A 20,143-nucleotide genomic window follows, 5' to 3' on the forward strand; every position below is an offset into this window, starting at 1 on the left:
CCGACATCCCCAGCTATCCTATTTTTTTTTTCTTTCTACACTCTGACATATTACAGTCAACTTATATTTTACGGTGTTGATTCCTGTGAAGATCAAGGAAGATGGCATGTGTAATTGCTGATTAATTGATCTAGATATAAAATAGTATAGGATTTCCATTTGAGCCTTCAGTGTCGATTCACACGTCCCTTGAGATTTATGTCAAACAGTAATGCTGATGTAAACACTATCCTTATTTATGTGTATCCTTGTTTATTAAGTGCTACATCCTAATCGTTTCATCAATAACACAACACTAAGATATAATGAGGGCTGTAAATGATCAGTCACTTTTTGCTGATACGAATGTAATACACTGCTGGAATTGATCTAAGGGTTACTTTTCAGCATATGCGTATCCAATTTAATGGTCTTGATGTATGTGCATTCCAAATATAGACATTTAAAAAGGAATAGTTCAACATTTTGAGAAATACACTTACTGTGCCCGGACATAGACACAGTCCACTTTGGTTTTTGTTTGGATTAAACCAATTAAAAGATAAATTAGTGAGCTTTACAGCTGCTGGTAGGTGGATTTTGTTACCTTTAGACAGTGCAAGGTTAGCTGTTTCCCCCTGCCTCCAGTGTTTATGCTAAGCTAAGCTAACCTGTAGCTTCATATTTAGTGTACACGCAGTGGCATCAATCTTCTGATCTAACTCTTAACACTGTAAGAAAGTACATACGCATATTTCCCAAAATGTCAAACTACTGTTTTAAAATGAAAGGCAAAAATAATTTTAGACATTTTGACTTCTGTAAGAGGAAATCCTGCAACTGTTTTGCATGAGAGACGGATTCAAAATGTAACACCATCATCATCATGGCCTCTCGTTAAAAGTCTTCCCACTATACATCCATTTGGTTTCTTTTAATGCCTCTCCATATTAAACCAATACGTGTCAGAAGCCAAATAGCCTCACTAGTTCCATACGCTGCTGTTTTCCTGCATTGTTCAGCTGAAGCAGTGCTACTGTATCTGTCTGGACTAATAGAAGTCCATCTGCTCCCACCTCCGCATGACTTCAACCACTTTTTCCCAATTTCTATAGCCAACTTGCCTGCACATTAACCACACCAGCAATACCTCCACCTGCTGACTCCAGCTGACAGCTTCATTTATTTTTCATGTGTATTCATAAGCACTGGCCTGTGGTGAAGTATTAATATGATTATCACAGGGGAAAAGCAGTATCGCAGTGGGCGTTACGACAGCCCAGGGTTTGAAAGATGCCCTGTCGAGATACAAAGAGAGATTTTACCAAAGTATCAGCAGGATCAATGTTTGTAGCAGTGTTTGATGAAATGTTGATGTCGAGGTTTCAAAAAACTAGTCTGACAATTGCTTTTATTGAAGCACAGCTGCTCGCACACACACAGTCTGTTCCTCTAGAAGAAAAGGATAGAGTATACTTATACACACATGCAACATATAACCATGCAGGCACGCACACACACACACACACACACACACACTCACACATACTCAGAGTCACCATTAACTCTATATTACATCATCAAAGAAAAACCCTTTTGCATTCCCAGGATACTTTGTGTTTCTATTCCCTTCTTATCTGTCCGCTTCTGATTGTGAACAAGACACACAAACACAAACACACACACATAGATACTGTAAACACACACTTGATAACTGGATGCAAGACACAAGCCAATCTATTTCCTCCCCGTTTCCTTTCTCTTTTTACGATTGCACATTCAGCTACTGCTCCATCACACTTTGAAGTCACAGTACTCCCCAAAGCAGCCTGGCTAGTGTCAGAAAGCCCCTTTTCAGTGGCAAAAGTAGCAATAGCGTATTGCTGTGTACTGACCTAATTTGATTTAGCAAAAAGGGAGAGGTGCTATGGAGATCAAAAGCTTTAAAAAATGGAAAGCAGCGTGAAGTCCTTCTCCCTCGTCTTACCCCTGTATCTCTCTTTGAAAGCCCACATAACACTGGAGCCTCCCTAATTTCTACAGGATGCGGCTGAAACGACAGGTGGGAGGCATAATTTTCAAGACAACAAGGGACAGCTGTCTCAGTAGAAACAACACACTTTGTGAGGAAAACAGCAATAGGATTTCATTGTTGACAGTGTATTTGTAAGACCAGGCTGAAATGAAATGCAGATGAATCTGTCGGCCATCTCTGCATACAAAATGGATCGTGTACATGCACGGTGTAAAGAAGGTTCTCTTAAACTCCCTCACTTTTTCTTCCTCGCTCATCTTAAAAGGAAGATGAAAGCCCAGTACGGCGTTTTCTTTGTCTGAGAAAAGCTCGTGGAAGTCGGCAGATATGGAAAGACGCAGCCTTCACTCCAACTTTAAGATTCCCCTCCCCTCATTCATTCTTAAAGCCGCCTCACTTTTAAAGGCCTTATTTGCGTCCTGTGAAGTATTTATATTTACAAGCAGACTCCCGGCCATTACTTATGCATGCTGTTGCCATCTTGTTCAATAATTCACAACGCATCCTCACCAGAAGGGGCAAGTCAGGCATGGCCCTGAGAGCTCACTCCCTAGGATTTTTATTTCCCTGCTTATTCTGCAGGGGGACAGGGGGGAGACAATGAAAAGGGTTGTTATTCTACCTTCAACTCTTCAAACATTAACCTCAGCTGTAGTGCTACTAAACAAGATGCTTTGTTTTGTTTATTTAAATGTGTGCAGAATTTTTTAAGCCTGGCGGTCAGTGGCCTCGCAAATGTTTGCTCATAAAATTTCTGTCTGGTTTTCTGTCGGCACATCATGGCAGTATTACTTACACTGTTAGTGAAGTTCAAGGTTTAACCAGCAGTGTAATTAATAACTCATTAATATTCATCAGTGTTTCACAAACCAGCACATTTTTGATCAGAGATGCCCCGTACTCTGCTGCAGAGAAATGTTTATCAGTTCTCCTCACCTGTCCTCTATGACAGTGCCAATAAAGTCTGTGCGAAACACGGCCAGTGCACAAAAAGTGGCAAATTTCACACCGTGTTTATTTTTTCACACTTCAACTAAAAGCATAAGTGCAGTAGCACCACACTTAGCTAACTGTCAGATTCTCAGAGCAACATCTGATTCAAATAAACAGCCGCCCTCCTCACAACCTCCCACAACACCGCCGCCACCCTTAATGCTCACCTCTCACCTTGGGCTTTATAATCAGGCAAAACACCATTTCATAAAAAAAACATAAGTGGTGGTAATGTGGTGGGTCAGGAAAGGTGAAAACAGCAGTGATGTTAATGTGTAAATTCATCCCGGTTATTTCACACTAGACTTGAGGCCAAAAGAGCACCCCCTTGTAGACGAGCCTCTCCTTGACCCTGCGCTGAGATTTCCTTTTTATCCTTCACAGACGGCTGCAGCTGAGAGACTGAAAAGACTGTGTTTAGACGCAGGTGACTGCAGAGCTGAACACAGCCATTACTAACCCTCCACTCCAAACAGCTTTCAATCAAAGCGCCCGCCAACTGGGGTTATGTTAGCATTGCCCACGTTTCCATACGTTTGAACATTGAAGGCTATCAGACTCTTTTTGCCCTCGGGCGCTTACTACATACATTCATGTCATATTGTGCAAGTACCTTGTTCTTAATGGGTTATAGATTCAGCTTAGTGAACACACAATATGGCCTCGGGGGAGCAAGCCATGATAGACTTGATGAAAAGGTAATGGGATGGATCAGAGTGTACACATAAATGTTGCATAACATCGAAGACCGTGTGATCTCTGAGCTTCTTACTGTGTGATGACTCACCTGAGGTTTGGAGAAAAAAATAACGTACTGCTCTGGTCGACTTTTTGGAGAAATGTTTTTACTCTTTTGAACTGAATCACTGAAAAGATTCTCGGCAGGACTCATTGTAGCTCTGCTTACCCCGAAAACATCAACAGAACCTAGGTACTCATGCTGCGCATGTGTGTGTGTGTGTGTGTGTGTGTCTCTCTCTGGATCTGCCAGGTTTGTACAACTCGGCAGACAGCTGGATGATCGTACCAAACATCAAGCAGAACCACTACACGGTGCACGGCTTGCAGAGTGGCACCCGTTATATCTTCTTTGTCAAGGCTATCAACCAGGCAGGAAGCCGCAACAGTGAGCCCGCCCGCCTCAAAACCAACAGTAAGTGAAGGCAACACGCGACACTTCTGGCTGCTTTTCTATGAATATTTACAAGCCTTGTTAACTTTGTTTTTTTGATACTTAATACAATTTAAAATGTTCTTCTTTCTATCTATCATTTGTGCAATATAACTTAGAGGCTGTCATTGTTCAAAGCTTTCCCCAGGGGGTTACCTTTTGATTTATAAATAGGTGACGAATAAGTAGCAGATTTAGAAGTAATTTAGCAGATTTGTGCATTGTTTTTTGTTAAATTTTGTGTCCAGAAGGCAACAAGGTGTGTATGAAAGCAGGAAACTGAGACAGTGCCTTTAGTTCTAGTCAGATTTCTGTCACAAACACTCAAAAACGTTTGATCACATGTTCCATTAGAGCTTCCCCGAATGATTTTAGTCTATAAGTAAATAAGTATTACTTTTAGTAATGTGTCATACTGAGCCATTTCTTTTTTGTCATGTCATGCTTCCCAGAAGGTACAGTGTCATTTAGATGTCACGTTGTTTAAAGGTATCAGGCAGAGCGTGAAGTATAAGATTTCTCCTATTATTCAGTTTTACCCCTTCAGCTTGCCAGAATACTTTTATTATGAATTTAAAAACATGCATCATAAGATTTTAACCAATTTTTTAGCAACATTAGCTCAACATGATCATTGAGCTTTGTTTTAACCCATGCTTTAATCCCCCATAAGGCCTCATTTCTAGTTTACTTTCTTTATGTAGACTTTATGACTTCTTAGAGAGAGAATTGTGGCTGGTGCATACATGCTCCATTTACAAACAAGGCCTCAACATCTTAGTAGAAAGTTTAATAGCAGAACCTTCATCAAGGTATCTGTGGTTTGGTTTAAATCACTTGATATGAGGAAGTATCAGTGCCCAAATTGTGGTTGTATTCATGATGTTCTAATAGCAGAGTTCATATAAAAGCTTCTTCTTTCTTTATTTGCCTCCCCTGCTGCACACTCTTCAACTTGTATTGAGTTCACTTCACTTTTAGACTCACTTGTACGACCGCAGATGTTACAGGGATTAACACAGCACCTGTTTGGTTTTTAGTGAACTCCAGACTGTTTACCCCAGACTGAAAAGACTGTTATGTCGCACAAGAACAAATGGAGAATCTTAATAGGTGCTTTATATTTCCCTTTCATCACTTTTCTTTTTGTTTGTTGTTTGGCTGATTGCGTCTCTCTCTTTCTCTCTCTCTCCGTCTCAGCTAAGTTTAGCAGTGACTTTCTCACTTTGAGGAGGTTGTCTTTTTGACATCTTCTCTTCTTCGATAGTCTCACTCTCTTTGTTCCTGGCACATATACAGTAGCTGTTTCTCTAACTAGCTGAAAGCAGTTTTTTTTTCACTTTGAAAAGATGACACCTTCTCTGCCTGTTTCGGTCTCTCTTTGTTTCTTTTTTTTCCCCTTTTTTTCTATTTTTTCTCCTTTTTCTCCCTAAAGTCGGATTCTGTGCAGCAGAATCTTGTCCTGGCCTTGAACTCAGTTTTTCTTTTATATGCTTCTCCTCCTCTGTAACAGTACACGGTAAATAAAATTAAATACAGAAACTAAATAAACCAAAAGGTGAACAAAATGTGAGTAAATAAACAATTTAAATGGGAAAATGTATAAAAGCGTTGTAGCTGGTTGGGGCATGTGAGGTTACAGTGAACCAAATCTACAAATTAACAAAGAAAACATACTCGATGTACAGCATAACAAACAGATCCAAGTTCAAGTAAAAGATGAGGCATTTTTAACATGCCTTTTCAAAAGAAGAGGGACAATATGTCCGTCTCTAGAAGGTCAGATCACAGTCTACTCTGTGGACATACCTAAATATCACTCCCCAGGATCTCAGGCTCAACTGTGGCATATAAAGGGTTAAACCCTCAGCCATATATCAAGGGTGCTCAATAAAATTTAAAAAATCTGTCTTAAATTGCAGCAGTAGTGCTGTGAAGCTAAAATGGAGTTAAAATGCCGACTCCTCTTAGCTGCTGTCAGGAGTCTGGCTGTTGCATTTAGGATTAGTAGTCAGAGGATGATCCCCCTCTCTCCTCCGTCACTGACACAAACACACACCTACCAGAATCTGAAAATAAGAAGAAATATACTTGTTAGCAGATGGGGGACAAGGGGCTCGACCAACTTAGGTCCACACACACCAGGGTCTCCCAAAAAGTGACTGTTATAGCATGTATTTTCTTTTAAAAGCCTTGTGTGAAGCTCGTTGGAATTATTTACGCCATGTGTCCTAAACAATAATAATCTGAACAGCTCCCGCTTCAAGACTTATGACCAAGCACAGACAAAAAGAAATACAACTGAAAACTAACAACAGCACTTTGTTCGCTGGCCATAGATGATGAACCTACAGAGAATTACCACTTAAATCTCTCCACGGCTTCGTAGTGAGTTTCAGCTCATTGTTTAGCTGTCCGGCAGAAACTTCACCCTCACTCCTCTCACCGCTCTAAGAACCCACTGTACACTACCTGCTCAGCACCAAACAGCAGACAGACACAGTTAGTGACTAGCTGGTGAACATAGTGGAGCATATAGCAGCTTAAGAGCCAGATATTTCCCTCAGGAGTTGGTGGAGACCAAAAACAGAGCTAAAAGAAAGTGAATATTGCACTTTTAAAGGACAAACCTGCACAGCTGCAGATGTACTTAATGTTTTATGGGACAAAAAAGAATTTGATTAGACCCTCGTACCTGCTGGCCTTACAGGGTTGATATTAAACTGTTAAAGGACCAGTTTGGTAAAGTGGGGATCTACAGTGTAGCATTCACTCTCTTTTTTCCCCCCTTTTTTTGATAAATGTATTTATTTGTTTAACAGGTGCAGTGAAATACAATGAACGTTAAGGACTACTTTTTGTACATTTTTACCACCCTCCTATCCCCACCCCTGGTCCACAGTGGATAAGTGAATGACAAAACAAGATGAATGCATTGTGTTAACAGAGTGTACATCAATGATGAGTGCTTCATTTGTCATGTAGTGCCTTTAATTTAACTGTGTACTTAATCATAGGGCCCCAAAACATTTTCCAGATGATTCCCTCAAGTTGTACTTAGTTTTCTCCAGGTTTAAGACCATCATGAGGTAACTTCCACTCCAACAATATTCTTCTTCATGCTAATAAGGATGCAAAGGCAATACTGTGAAGCTAATAGGACACTTAGGCATACTTTGCATTTTGTCCCCTTTTTATGTTCATATTACCAATTAAATATAACTTTATAGTTAAAGAGAGCCTCTCCACCAGGTCACCTGTCCCACCTCTGTATTTGAGACTGCCATCTGGCACTTTAAAGTGAACCCTTTATCCATCAGATATAACCACGTCCTCTCATCTGAATCCCTCCCACCCCTCCCACCCCCAAGTCTTCCAGACACACTCTTCCTGTGGGACATGGAGCATGTCAGTACTTTAACTCCTTTCTTATGGCATTAGAGTGGATTATAGCCTCAGTGTGATGTGGGCACAACATGCAGCCTGGGAGCCTTAGAGGTGACGTGCAGGGTATCTGGAGCCGGCAGTCAGCTCGCTGTCATTGATGCTCATGACTCTTACTGGGAACAATATAAATAACACTCAGCAGCACTTCAATTCATAGTGTCCTCCTTTGACACAGATAAGTGGGATGTGCGTGTAGAGGTGTTATTTTTCATCGTCAGTCTCACTTCTGTTATGTCCCCCTCTGTAATGTGGCAGAAGAATATTGTAAACCTGCTTTTCATATATATGAATACATAAACATAGTTACTTTATAGAACTAAACAACTATATGGTGATAACACAAAAGCATGTCTTGCCATATGAAAAGCAGGTTTACATTATTATTCTGCCACATTACAGCTTCACCAAAGAGATTCTGAATAATAAAATAAACTTCATCTCCCTCTCAGTATTTTTATTTGCTGTATTAGTAAGACATTTAGATTTATACATTACACAAAAAAAGCTTTTGAAAGAGGTAAAATATGATGGAAACCACCACAGCAACCCCAGAAATTACGTTCATTTACTACTTTCAGTAGCAAACACTTTTCAAGTAAATGTACAGTAATGCCACCAGGATTAGTTTTGTTTTTATCAGCGTAATGAGGAAATGTTGTAATTAAAGTTTCTGACAAGTCACAAAAAATATTCACTGACAAAGTATTTCATTTGTTCCCTATAATAAGTGTTATCAAACTTTATTATGGTTTTGTTGAAGCACGAGGGGAGCACGTGGTTGGAGAGATCACAGGACGTGAACCCTTGTCTCTAGTGTCAAAGTCCTGTACTCTCAAGGCAGCAATGGCGTAATGTAGTTGGTAAAAATCAATTAGTATTATATAAATGTTATTTCTAGGAGACAAAGTTAGTCAGCAGGCATCAGAATCCGATCTCTGTCCTCTACACATTACCATCCATGTTAGTATTATGTATTGTACAGTATATTAGTGCAGGACAGTATATAATGTCCAGTGTCAGTGTAGTACAATGCTAGATAAGATAATCTCCCCCTCTCTCTCGTCTTCCACTCCCATTATCTGTCATTCCTCCTCTCCTCTGGCAGCCGGTGCTATCATGGGGGAAAGCTTGTCCACCCACAGCCAAGTTTGGTTGAGATTTTGAGCCCGTGATTGGCAACCAGCATTTCTCTCTGCTGTAATGGTTTAGACAAGCCATCAAAATAACAAATAAAAAACATTCATTTTTCTATCCATGACTGAGGTTTTGTGGTTTTCATTATGGCACCTGCATCATGTGTGCATGTGTCTTTGTCCCTCATCCTTTCTCTTATCTCCCACTCTGTCCTCCCTCTTTTTTCCCCTCAGAGGAATTGGTATTCAGATTAAAGTGCTTCACTCATCTGTTCATGTGAAGCTGAGCAGTGTTGTTGGATTAAAATGGGTCACAACAAAACTGATCACAAATATCTCACTTTGACAGGCTTATTGGGTTTCTCTCTCAACACCGCTGCTGTACGAGCTCTAGTAGCAGGCTTTGGAGCTGAGAACCACAAGTTCTTTCCTTGCACTTGAAGTCTCTATTTCTTTCTGTGGCTAGATTGGAGGGTTTAGCTGTCACATTTTTCAAGATGAGAGGCTCTGGAGGCTTTTAGCCTAAGCTCATCATATTTCAGGCAGACGCTTGCAAAGCAAAGAACGCACTGACAAGCCGCACAGATACTGGAAAGTCATGCATCACAACCCTGTCTGTTCAAAAGTGTAACTCAAGTACATCCAAAATGCATCCAAAACAGTGTCAATATGGCACCATAAAGGGAAACACGGGTGCACTGCCAATCAATTTTGTAGGGCGTGTGATCTAAATCGCTGCACTGAAACTTGTGAACATACAGTGCAGCGATTTTGTGGTATAAGTTTTCTCTGTAATCACAGATGTTTCAAGTGAATAAATTGCTCTAGCTTAATCTCAGAGGACATCTTCAGCAATTGAGCGTACAATGCTCAAGAAAATTTCACTCAGGCACCTAAATCACCACAGACGTGTCCAGCTCTGCTTAGCAAATACTGAAAGAAAGTTTGTGGGAAAGAAATTAAGGAATTTGTTGCAGGCTTGTTATTTTTTCTCCTAGACTTCAAGATGCATTGTTAAAGTCTGTTCTCTTATGCAATGTCTCTTGTTGTTTCTTGGCCTCCAACTCTCCATGTTCTTCCTTTTATGTCCTTCTCTAACCCCCTCTCTTGGCACACTGTCCTCTGTTACCCCCTGGCTATGGCATATGATCTCTTCTTCTGGTGCCCTTTCTTCAGTCTTTATGCCATCTGTCAATTCACCCTAGAGGTAAAGATTTTCATGTCAAAATGCCACAACTTTTGGTCTGATGGCGTGGACAGGACAGACATGCTTACTGTAATCCCACAGAGATGTACACAAACCCAGGGTTTGTATACGCATTGTGGGTACGTAAATGTATGAATGTTTGTCTGGCAGAGAGGGAGGAAAAGGAGAAACAAGACAATGTTTTGCTGCTACAGCTTCTGCCCTCAAGGACCCTACTCAGCATCACTATGAAGACACCTGGAATAACTTTAGCTTGAAGCTATTTGTGCAAATGTATGAGTAAAGACAAAATAAATAAAGACAACCAAAAGGAACACAACAATCCCAGGCTGAGCGACAGCAAAACCAGCAGTCCCATGCCAGAAGCCTCTCCCTTCTGATGCTGGTTAGGATCTTTAAGTACTTCATGCCCAGGCCAGGTGCACCTCATTGGGCAATCATATAGCACACCTGGGCAGAGCTAGAGAGCAGAAAAGGGAAAGGGGACAAACAGTACAGGGAACACATACAGCCGTAACTCAACATTAAAGGGAACTCCAGTCATTTTACTCATCAAAGCTGTATAAAGCCTTTTGTGGCTTCAGAGGGAGCTGCACAAAATCTGATAAACTGCCTCAAGTGATGTCACTTGAGTCAGCGTCAGTTGGACAACACGTTTGAAAATGAAAAGTAATCTGGGGGTGTGGCGTTGGAAGGAGTGAGCTTAACAGACCACTCCTCATGCTTGAGGCTAGCAGCATGAGGCTGCATTAGCAGCTACTAGCATAACCAAACCTAAACTCGAACTGTCAGCGTTTTTTTTCCTTGAACTGTCAGCGGTCGAGTTGCATTGTGGGTAATGTAGGCGCCAGGATTTGACAAGGAAGAAGAATGCGTAAAAAGAGGATATCTCTGGTTCTCTGGAGTACACTTTGCTTCACACCTCCGCTGCGATCCTGTCTCATGCAATTCAGTTGGCTTGATGGATACAATGTTTAAAACCATGCTGTGAAGTCTTAAAGCTTTCACAGGCTTTTTAGGTCAACCCAATCTCACTCCAATGAAACCACTCATCACTGTGCTGTTAGATGCGCACAGCTAACATGTGAAGCTCACTGCTTCGTGAACCACGTATGAATTAAGGATGACAAAGAAGCAGGCAGTTTGAGAAGAAAGTGTGTGTGCATGCGTGTGTGTCCTTTTATTTGCCATGACCATACCTCTGCATTTACCTCAGAGCAAACTGTGACCAGGTTTCTACACGACTGTCTGAGAGTATGAAAGTAGATGAAAAGTGACAGATTGAGAGTGAGAGAGGGAGAGTGTTGAGTGAATAGAAGACACCAAATAGCTCTTTGTGGGGAGTGTCTGCAGACATGAGTGCCCTCAATCCACTGCTTTTTGCCCATTAATACAGTCCAGGCCTGAGTGATGCACATACTGTAGACGGGCAAAATTACATTGTGCCAGTCCAGTTACAGTTTCTAAATCTTAAATCAAGGGCAAGATGTTGCCTTTATACAGGCAATCAGTAATATTATTAATAAACGGAATAAAAGCATTTCTTTTCTCTTCATAAGGCTCAGGTTTTGCACAGATTTCTCTCACTGACTTAAAATTTATTAAAATATACTGTATATGAATTCCTACATTCTTCTAGTTTGGAAAACAGAAATAATGAAGCCTATCTAATTAATTCACGTAGCCAGTCATTTTAACATTAAAAAGTCAAAGCCGCGTCGTTTGGCTGACAACATAATGATCATTATATTTTGTGTTTAAAAGCACCATATTTTTAGGCATTCATAAGCATGAAATTGAATTAAGGTTGGAGTTTGGTCACAACTTATTAGAGTGGCGGCTGACAGAACAAGAACCCACATTAATCTAGACAGCTTTTATTAGACTGTGCTCTGTTTATGCCTTTTAATTGGCTGCCTGTCTCAGTAATGAATTCACACCAACAAGAAACAAAGTTGCAGTAGAGGAGGAAAGCAGTTTGTTAATTCAGGACAAGACGAAAGGGTTCATATTTAGACTTAGTTGCACCAGCAGCTTATGTAGGCCATAGTTGGTTACAGTGGTCTTACTGTATTATCATGCAGTATGTGTCTGTATCTGTGTTGTCTCTTCTCTTAGTATTCCATACTGCAGGCCAGTGACTGTCAGGTCCGGTCAGAGAAAGCAGTCTGTACTGTTCATGGTGTCTGATTTGATTGCGAGCGCAGGTGGAAGTCAACTACAAGATGTGATTTCCTCTGCTGCAAATTCAGCACATGTACTTCGGCCAAGAACAGCCTTTTTTTAAGTTTCTGTGAAGACTGTTGATGTGGAATATATTTTTACTTTTGCGCACTGATATTTGCTTTCCTCAAGGGCTTTTAAATACCATATTTATTTATAATTTTATCATAATGATTCTCCATACTGTAATTTTACTATGTTGGTCTATTCTTTACACACAACATCTATTGCATGTCTGTCCGCCCTGGGAGAGGGATCGCTTTTCCAAATCGAGGGTCTAAGGACAGAGGGTGTTCTACAGATTAAAAAGCCCCTACATTTGTTGATTTTTGATTTTCGGCTATATAAATAAAATTTACTTGACATTTCATTGGAAGGTAAAGCGTGATTAATGTACCTGATTTTATAAATGTGAATGGTGCATTTGAAAAGGAGCCAACTCTCTCTCTGTTTCCCAAATATTCCCGGTGATAAGGCTGAGGTACGACTGTGTGCTTCCACAATGATCAGCTGCATCGAGAGTCCAGACTCCTGGTTTGACGTTAGCATCCACTTCTGTTCGTTTGGAGTACAAAGCTGCAGGATGGTGTGAAGTAGGAGTACCAACAACATAAATCCAGGCTTAGATATGTCTTCATGTAGCAGCTGTATTGTTTACAAGTGAGGTGTAGGCTCTATTTCGAGTGAGCATATTGCTTGTGTGAAAACAAAAGCTAATCTGAATGCTTCCTGGCCTTCCTTTAGGCAGCTACTGTGTTGACAGTCAAACACTGGACTGTTGACTTAATAACGTTCGTCATTCTGTTGGTAAACTATTCTGGGCATCCATATTGTGTGTGCGTAGCAGGGAGTCGGCAAACACCCCAGAGTATGTGTGTGTGTGTGTGTGTGTGTGTGTGTGTGTGTATGAGTGCATGTACTCTATGTGTGTTCTTCTCAGATACTAGCTCCTGCGTTGAGTAAGCAGCTAAAATCCAGGCTGAAAATATCACATGTCAAGGTGCCCCAGGGGTACGTGTACCTCTTTACTATCTGTTAAAGGACCTGCAATAATATTTACCCAGCATGCATCTCTGATGACAGGCCTCAAGCTACCACACAGCCCCTAAAGTAAACAGTAGGAGGTGGAGGCGAGGGAAGAGGATATGAGAGGAGAGGTGTTGGGAGTAGAAGAAGAGAAAGAGGTGAAGGGGAGGACAGAAAAGGAGGAGAGAGGAGGAGTGTCCCCATGTGTAGGAGTATTGGTATATGACGCATACTGTGTCACTATAATGTCCCTGGTTTGATTCCAGTGTCCCTCCCTTTGCTCTCTCCCCACATTTCCTGTCTATCTCTACTGTGATGACTGAAAAAAGATCTACAAAAAAAGAGCAGGAGAGGAGAAGCAAAGACAAACTGGTTCTGAAATCTTTCTTTTCAGGCATAGGAAAGTGGATTAACATTTCCATGTCACCCTCCCAAGTACTGCAAAGACTATCTAGTGTTGCATTTGTGACATTGTCTCAGCATCTTTGGTGCTGATATTTAGCCATCTCAGTTAATGGTACTGCATTTCCAGCTGACCTGACTGCACTATAAATATGTTTGCTTTATAAGAAATGCCACTCAGGACATATGCAATCCGAGAAAAAATCAGTTTTTCTCGTTAGCAGCAGCAACACCCTGTTATAATGTTGTTCCATCAAATACAGGCCGGATATAAGAAGGCTATATTAATTTGATACAGGAGTAAAGAAGACTTGTATCATTAAGACATGAGTTTTAATGAATGATTACATTTTACACACACACACATCCAATAGCACTGACAGCGACTTTTTCTTCTTCACATGCTTTTACTCTCACAAGCCTTCACATCAGAGAAACTTTCCATCCAGAAATGGCTTCTTAATCACAGCGAAATTCTAAGCAGATGCCTTACGGAAAATTTTTCTAGCACTTGTCTCTGAGGACTGCCGAGTTCATTAAAGGGTGAAGCTGGAGACGATCAGTGACTGCTGTTTATCTTTGCTCTTCACTTCACAAAAGGCATTTTCGGTTTTTGTAGAAGTTGAGTTGCCCAGTAAGATGTGATACATGTGAACTCACATTGCCAGGAAGTCCCGCTAAGCGCCTCACGCGCCCGCTGGGCTATTCGGCGTCCCCAGCCATGTTACATGATTGATGCACCTTTAATCTCACCAGTGTAGATTTGTGTTTTAGAACATGAAAGCAGTCAGCACTGCTGGATTACATACCACATTACACATGGATCACTCTATTAGAAGAGAAGTGGCATGCAGTCATGCATTTTAATGACATGAAATGATGTGCAAGTTCAACAGAGATGTAGAAACCTAGAAAAGATATAAGGTTGAGTTTGACCTCTGATGTGTCTAGAGAGGTCTCTGCATCCCCGATGCTGCTGTTTCTACTGCAGTAATTGTTTAGTTCTGCAGTAAAATGGATCTTTTTTTTCTATCTCCCTCATTACAGAGGCAGCTCAATCTCTCCTTCTGCAAAAATGTGAGAGGGGAAAAAAAGCAGCATGAGTGAAATTGACTGAATTGAAATAAAGTCAATTACCCAGATGCTATCCCACTGCAAGTATTTCAACAAGGACCCAGCGAAATGAAGTTGGAATGAAATTGCTTTTTATAAACGCTCCCCCAACAGTTGCCCCTTTTATTTCTCGCCCCTTTTTTTTCCTTGATACTGTTTCTTTTTTGTGCTTTACAAGTTTCCATTAAAGACTTCCCAGTTCGTAACAATGCACAGCTTCGAGGCAGTCAAATAGAGAGCAGTTATCACCTCTGCAGACAGTCGGAAACATCTCTAATTACTACTTATTACGGAGTGGGAGCAGGCTAATCACAGAGACTGCTACGAAATCCAGTCTGTGGGATATACTGCTTCATTATACTGTCCTGTCTTTATTTTTTGTTATATAGAATCTGACATCACAGGAGTGTGTGTGTGTGTGTGTGTGTGTGTGTGTGTGTGTGTTAGGGTATATGTGTGTGTAACAAGATGGTACTTTTAGTATTTGATTGAATGTGTGTGTGTGTTGTCTCAACAGGCAGCTAATGTAAAAAGAACTTTCTTCCACATATACATCTACTTTCTTATTTTGAATTGGTCCTCTTGCTGATATATTGCACCACACACTGGCTCTTTACGCCTTTAGGCCGGCAGTGTAGCACTCCATAAGAAATCACATTTGGCCTGTTCTCTGAGTGCTGCTAGCAAATACTGTACTCACTGTGACTCCAGGTCTGTTCATTTCATGGCAACTCTGCAACATGAATGATCTTCAGTGGTGGAAGAAGTAATCAGATTCTTTACTTAAGTAAAACTGGAAATACTTACAATTACAATTAAAAGCCCTGTATTCAGACCAGACTTAAGTCAAAATACAGAAGAATTAGCAGCAAAGTGTACTGACGTATCAGAAATATGTATTATCATGTATATTATCATTTTGTTATTATTCTCAAAGCCTTTAGATGTAAGCAGCATTTAATTGTCACAGCTGGCCTATAGCAATATATCACATTTTAAACTAACTGTGACTGCAGATGTCAGATAAAAATATAAAAAGTGCAATATTTCCCTCTCAAGTGTTGTGAAGTATAAAGTAGCATAAAATGAAAATACTGAGGTATAAGTAAGTACTTCAAAATATTACGTAAGTACAGTACTTAAGTAAATGTACTTTGCTGCTTTCCACCCCTGATGAGCTTGTGACTCATTCTTGGTGTAGACATGGCTTGCACATTTCTCAAAACAGGAAGTAAAAATTATACTTAATGCAAATAAACGGCCGCTTCGCCAGCCTGCCAGCCAATACTATGGCAATTAAAACCGAGAGCAACAGTTGTGGTACAAAGTGGTACACCTGTCATTTTGCCTGTGCAAACCTCCAAATTCAGTGTCATTTGGAGTATCCTGCCTGCCTTATGTACATGAAGAAGAATTCACCATTTACACCCAAGCTCATTATGCATGACTTTTTCCATTTACGAGAATCCTGCTGGCGTTGGTTCAAAACATTTCCACTCGGCCACTTACTGTATGTCTGCTTGTGTGTAGGCTGGAGTTGGTGCTCTGTGTGTTTCTGCTTGTCCTCTATCGTCACGTGTGTCTCCCCTTCCCCAACCTCAGGCCCAGCCCGGGCTCTCAGGAGTCATCCCCTGGAAAGGCATGACAGAGCCCCAGTGTTTGGAAATGGCTGCGCTGGCAGCGATAAGCAGTTCAAAGAAGAGAGCGCATTAATGTAATTGGCTGCCAGCAGCACATTGGCCTCGTCGTCTCATATCCACACGCGGTAACACACACTCACCACGCGGATTATTGGAGGGGAGTGTGTGAGAGAGGAGAGAGGATAGAGAGGATGAGAATGAGAGAATAGGGGAAGAGAGATGAAGGAAAGGACAGATAGAGAGAGGGGAGGAGGTCCTCATTGTGTTGCTCATTAAGCCCTGGGAGGCTCAGGGAGGCCGGGAGATGAGGTGTCAGAGTTAAATGTCAGGTCTGGAAGGGACGTGGCTGACCTCCATGAAGCCTAGATACACACACACACACACTACCTCTGCCCAATCTTCAGCCTCCTATTATCCCCTCAACTTCTCCTCTCCTCCTTGCTCCTTAACTCCTCTCTCTCTGCCACTCACCTAGTTTTACCCTCTCAATTTTCTACCCATTACACCCAAATTACTGGTGTCACTGCAAATTGAATTGTTGCAACCGGATAGCAGCATTTCCACTGAATAGCCCCGACCGCTACCTACTACAGTGGAAGTGAAGGCTATTTCCTTCAGCTAATTTCCAAGTCTGTGTGATGGGAGGCACAGAGGAGAATGCCGGGTGGCTTCCTCCACTGTTATGAAATGTTTTCACCAAAGGCTGTGAGAGGCTTTGAAGTTTAGACTCTCGCCCTTGTATTTCAAACATTCCCGTCTTCTGTCTCTCCCTGTGAGTTCTCTGCAAGCATTTCTCAACCCGCTTTCAATTTATTTTCGTCTTTTGCGGCTGCTCTGAGTTAAAGTCTTCTAAAATCTCTCTAATTTTTATTCTTACTCACAGCACTTTCACCTTCTGATCTTGTGGTATTCTTCTGTTTTTTTCCACCTGACAATATTGACTGATCATGAACACAAAATAGCAAGAAAACTGATTTAGAAATAAATATTCGTTAGCTTCAATCTCAAGGGTTTTTTAAAAGGTGCAGTGATCAATATTTTCACTTTAACAATGGATCCCCTCAGCTCTACAGAGCGTTTTAGCGTCTTTCAGCTTATTGTTTTGGTTTTACAGCCAGAAACTTTAGTGTTTTGGTTCACTCTCACTGCTTTGCTGCCATTTTCAGTGAAAAAGCTCTGATAAACCCACTGCACACTACCTGCCCAGCACCAAACAGCAGACAGACACAGTTAGCGACTAGCTGGTGAACATAGTGGAGCATTTAGCAGCTAAAGAGCCAGATAAATGCTTCAAGAGTCGGTGAAGACCAAAACAGAGCTAAAAAGGAGGGTGAATATTGGACTTAGGTTCATCAGGTGTCCAGAAACACAACTTCAAATGAATGCTATGTTACTCAGCTGGAAGTGTAAATAGGCAACTGTATGCTAACATGCTTGCCTTGTCAACTTTGTATGGTGATAATATATCAGTGTTGTGTTGTTCTGCTGCCTCAAGTGGCTAAAACATATCAGTTATTACGGCTTTCTAGATCTACAATTTTAAGGCCAGTAGCAGCATGAATTAGGAACTCCATCAGTGTGACTCAGAAGCCAACATTCTTATTTGGCCTCCAATTGTTAAGCACAATAAATGTTGACATTTTGGGAAATCTGTTCATTTAATGTGGTGTGTGGTTGTGCATTGGGTTTGTGATAAATAAAGGAGGAATTTATATATATTTGTGTTCAGTAAGAAAATCTACACGAGGCATTCAATACACAAGCTGAGGCTACACAATGCCAACAGCTATAGTCTGTAAAATAAAAGCTAAAAGTTACACAATGGCTGCTTTCAGTTGCTGCCCTCTTCTGTACTCTGAGTTTCTCATAATATTCAGACATAAATCAGTAGAAAAGCAAATATCTCTGGTGATCTAGAGAGATTAAATTAAGGAAATGCTGGGGATTTTATTAGCCTTGATTTTATGTAACTGACTCAATTTGATATATTATTTTGAATGTAATAATTTTTAATAAACTTTTTTCTCCTCCATGTATGTTGAATCATGTATTAGATAGAGCTGCTATTTCACCAAAAAAAGATGATGATGATGATGATGATGTTAGTGATAATGATGATTGTGGTGTCATTATCATTAGTTACATTAGCTGCCAAAACCGGTAATAGCACAAAATCCTGTCTGTCTCCTTCCAGGTCAACCCTTCAAGTTGGACCCAAAGACGGCCCACAAAAAGCTGCGTCTGTCCAACGACTGTCTGACCATGGAGAAGGATGAGAGCTCGCTGAAGAAGAGCCACACCCCGGAGCGTTTCAGCGGCACGGGCTCCTATGGCGCAGCTGGTAATGTCTTCATTGACAGCGGGTGCCACTACTGGGAGGTGCTGCTAGGAGCGTCCACATGGTAAGAAACACACACGAACAACCGTGCATTTTATAAGCCTGCAAGGAGGCTTGATAAACCGAAAGATCTTTCTTTAGGGAGTTTAAATCTAGGCTGTTATGCAAACCCACACACTCATACGCACAACAGACACACACACTCAGCACACACAGTGTATATCCTTATCCTATTTATATTCTTTTCACTAATTGGCTCTGAAGTAGACCTCTTCATGCAGGAAAGACCCAAAGGGCCCGTGCCTGTCTTGTGTGTCCTCAGCATGAGGTAGCTTGACTGTGCAAGTAAAGTCATTAAGGAGGACACTAGTTTCAGATCGCTAATGCATTCCAAAATGTTCCTTCCCTGCAGGTACGCCATCGGCGTGGCTTACAAATCAGCCCCGAAAAATGAATGGAGCGGCAAGAACTCGTCCTCATGGGTGTTCTCGCGCTGCAACAACAACTTTATGGTGCGCCACGACGGCAAGGAGATGCTGGTGGAGGCAAGCCTGCAGCTGAGGCGGCTGGGTGTCCTGCTGGACTACGACAACAATTCACTGTCCTTCTATGATGCCATGAACTCCCAGCACATTCACACCTTTGAAATCTCCTTCCTCCTGCCCGTTGTACCCACTTTCATGATCTGGAACAAGTCGGTCATGATACTCTCAGGGCTACCCGTTCCCGACTTTGTCGATGGTGTGGCCTCAGATCTTCAAGAGCAGCAACAGCAGCAGATGGGCCTGTGCCGACAAGAGTCACCATACTTGACCGGGATGAAGACCTGCCACTGAGAAAGGCCCACCAATGGCCTAGCAGAGTCCACTCGGGCCCGGGGACTGAAAGGTTGATCGGGAGCTGAAAGACATTGACAGTGTGACTGAGTCCAGCTCTATCCTCTGCATTAAGAGTGGACCAGTTACTTTATCATGGATTTAAAAAGTGTTGGAAATATGCACACCAGTCTGGAAAAAATGTCAGTCCTGTTAGTTTGTAGCCATCCAATGCTTTGCAAATCCATCAGTGAATGGGAACAAGGTCTCGTGACTGCAAACGTCAGGAGACCTGAAATTCATCTGATGCCCAAGAGTCACTGAGGGCAGGGCTGGACATCTGGTTTTCTAGACCATTTGAGGTCTTCCTTTTTGAGTTATTGTCCTCCTGATTTGACCCTAGGCAGAAGACCAAGGAAGGAATGGTTTCGTCTGCCTTTTACAGTTTGAAGTTACAACATGTGAACAGTGAGATAACTTGATGTCTCATTTGCGGTAGATTTAAACAAAAAAAAAAGAAAAAAAACACAAAACGCAGAGAAAAAAAATCCAGTGAAGAGACCACTGACTACTTAACTTTATTTTAAATGTCCATATTTCTCTCTCATTAAGGTTGCGTGA

At 41.4% G+C, this 20,143-nt stretch overlaps 1 protein-coding gene across 2 annotated transcripts in view; it reads left to right on the forward strand.

The window, feature by feature from the left end:
• Positions 1-19,689, forward strand: part of mid2 (midline 2) — a 66,524-nt gene extending 46,835 nt beyond the window's left edge. For both annotated transcript variants that reach the window (XM_070913160.1, XM_070913161.1), the window contains exons 8-10: positions 3,999-4,160; positions 18,564-18,771; positions 19,120-19,689. In XM_070913160.1, coding sequence (XP_070769261.1) covers positions 3,999-4,160; positions 18,564-18,771; positions 19,120-19,543 — 794 coding nt within the window. In that variant the 3' untranslated portion in view covers positions 19,544-19,689. The remainder of the gene's footprint in view (positions 1-3,998; positions 4,161-18,563; positions 18,772-19,119) is intronic.
• Positions 19,690-20,143: the final 454 nt, after the last annotated feature.

Source organism: Enoplosus armatus, chromosome 10, assembly GCF_043641665.1.
Source record: "Enoplosus armatus isolate fEnoArm2 chromosome 10, fEnoArm2.hap1, whole genome shotgun sequence".
NCBI classification, from domain to species: Eukaryota; Metazoa; Chordata; class Actinopteri; order Centrarchiformes; family Enoplosidae; genus Enoplosus; species Enoplosus armatus.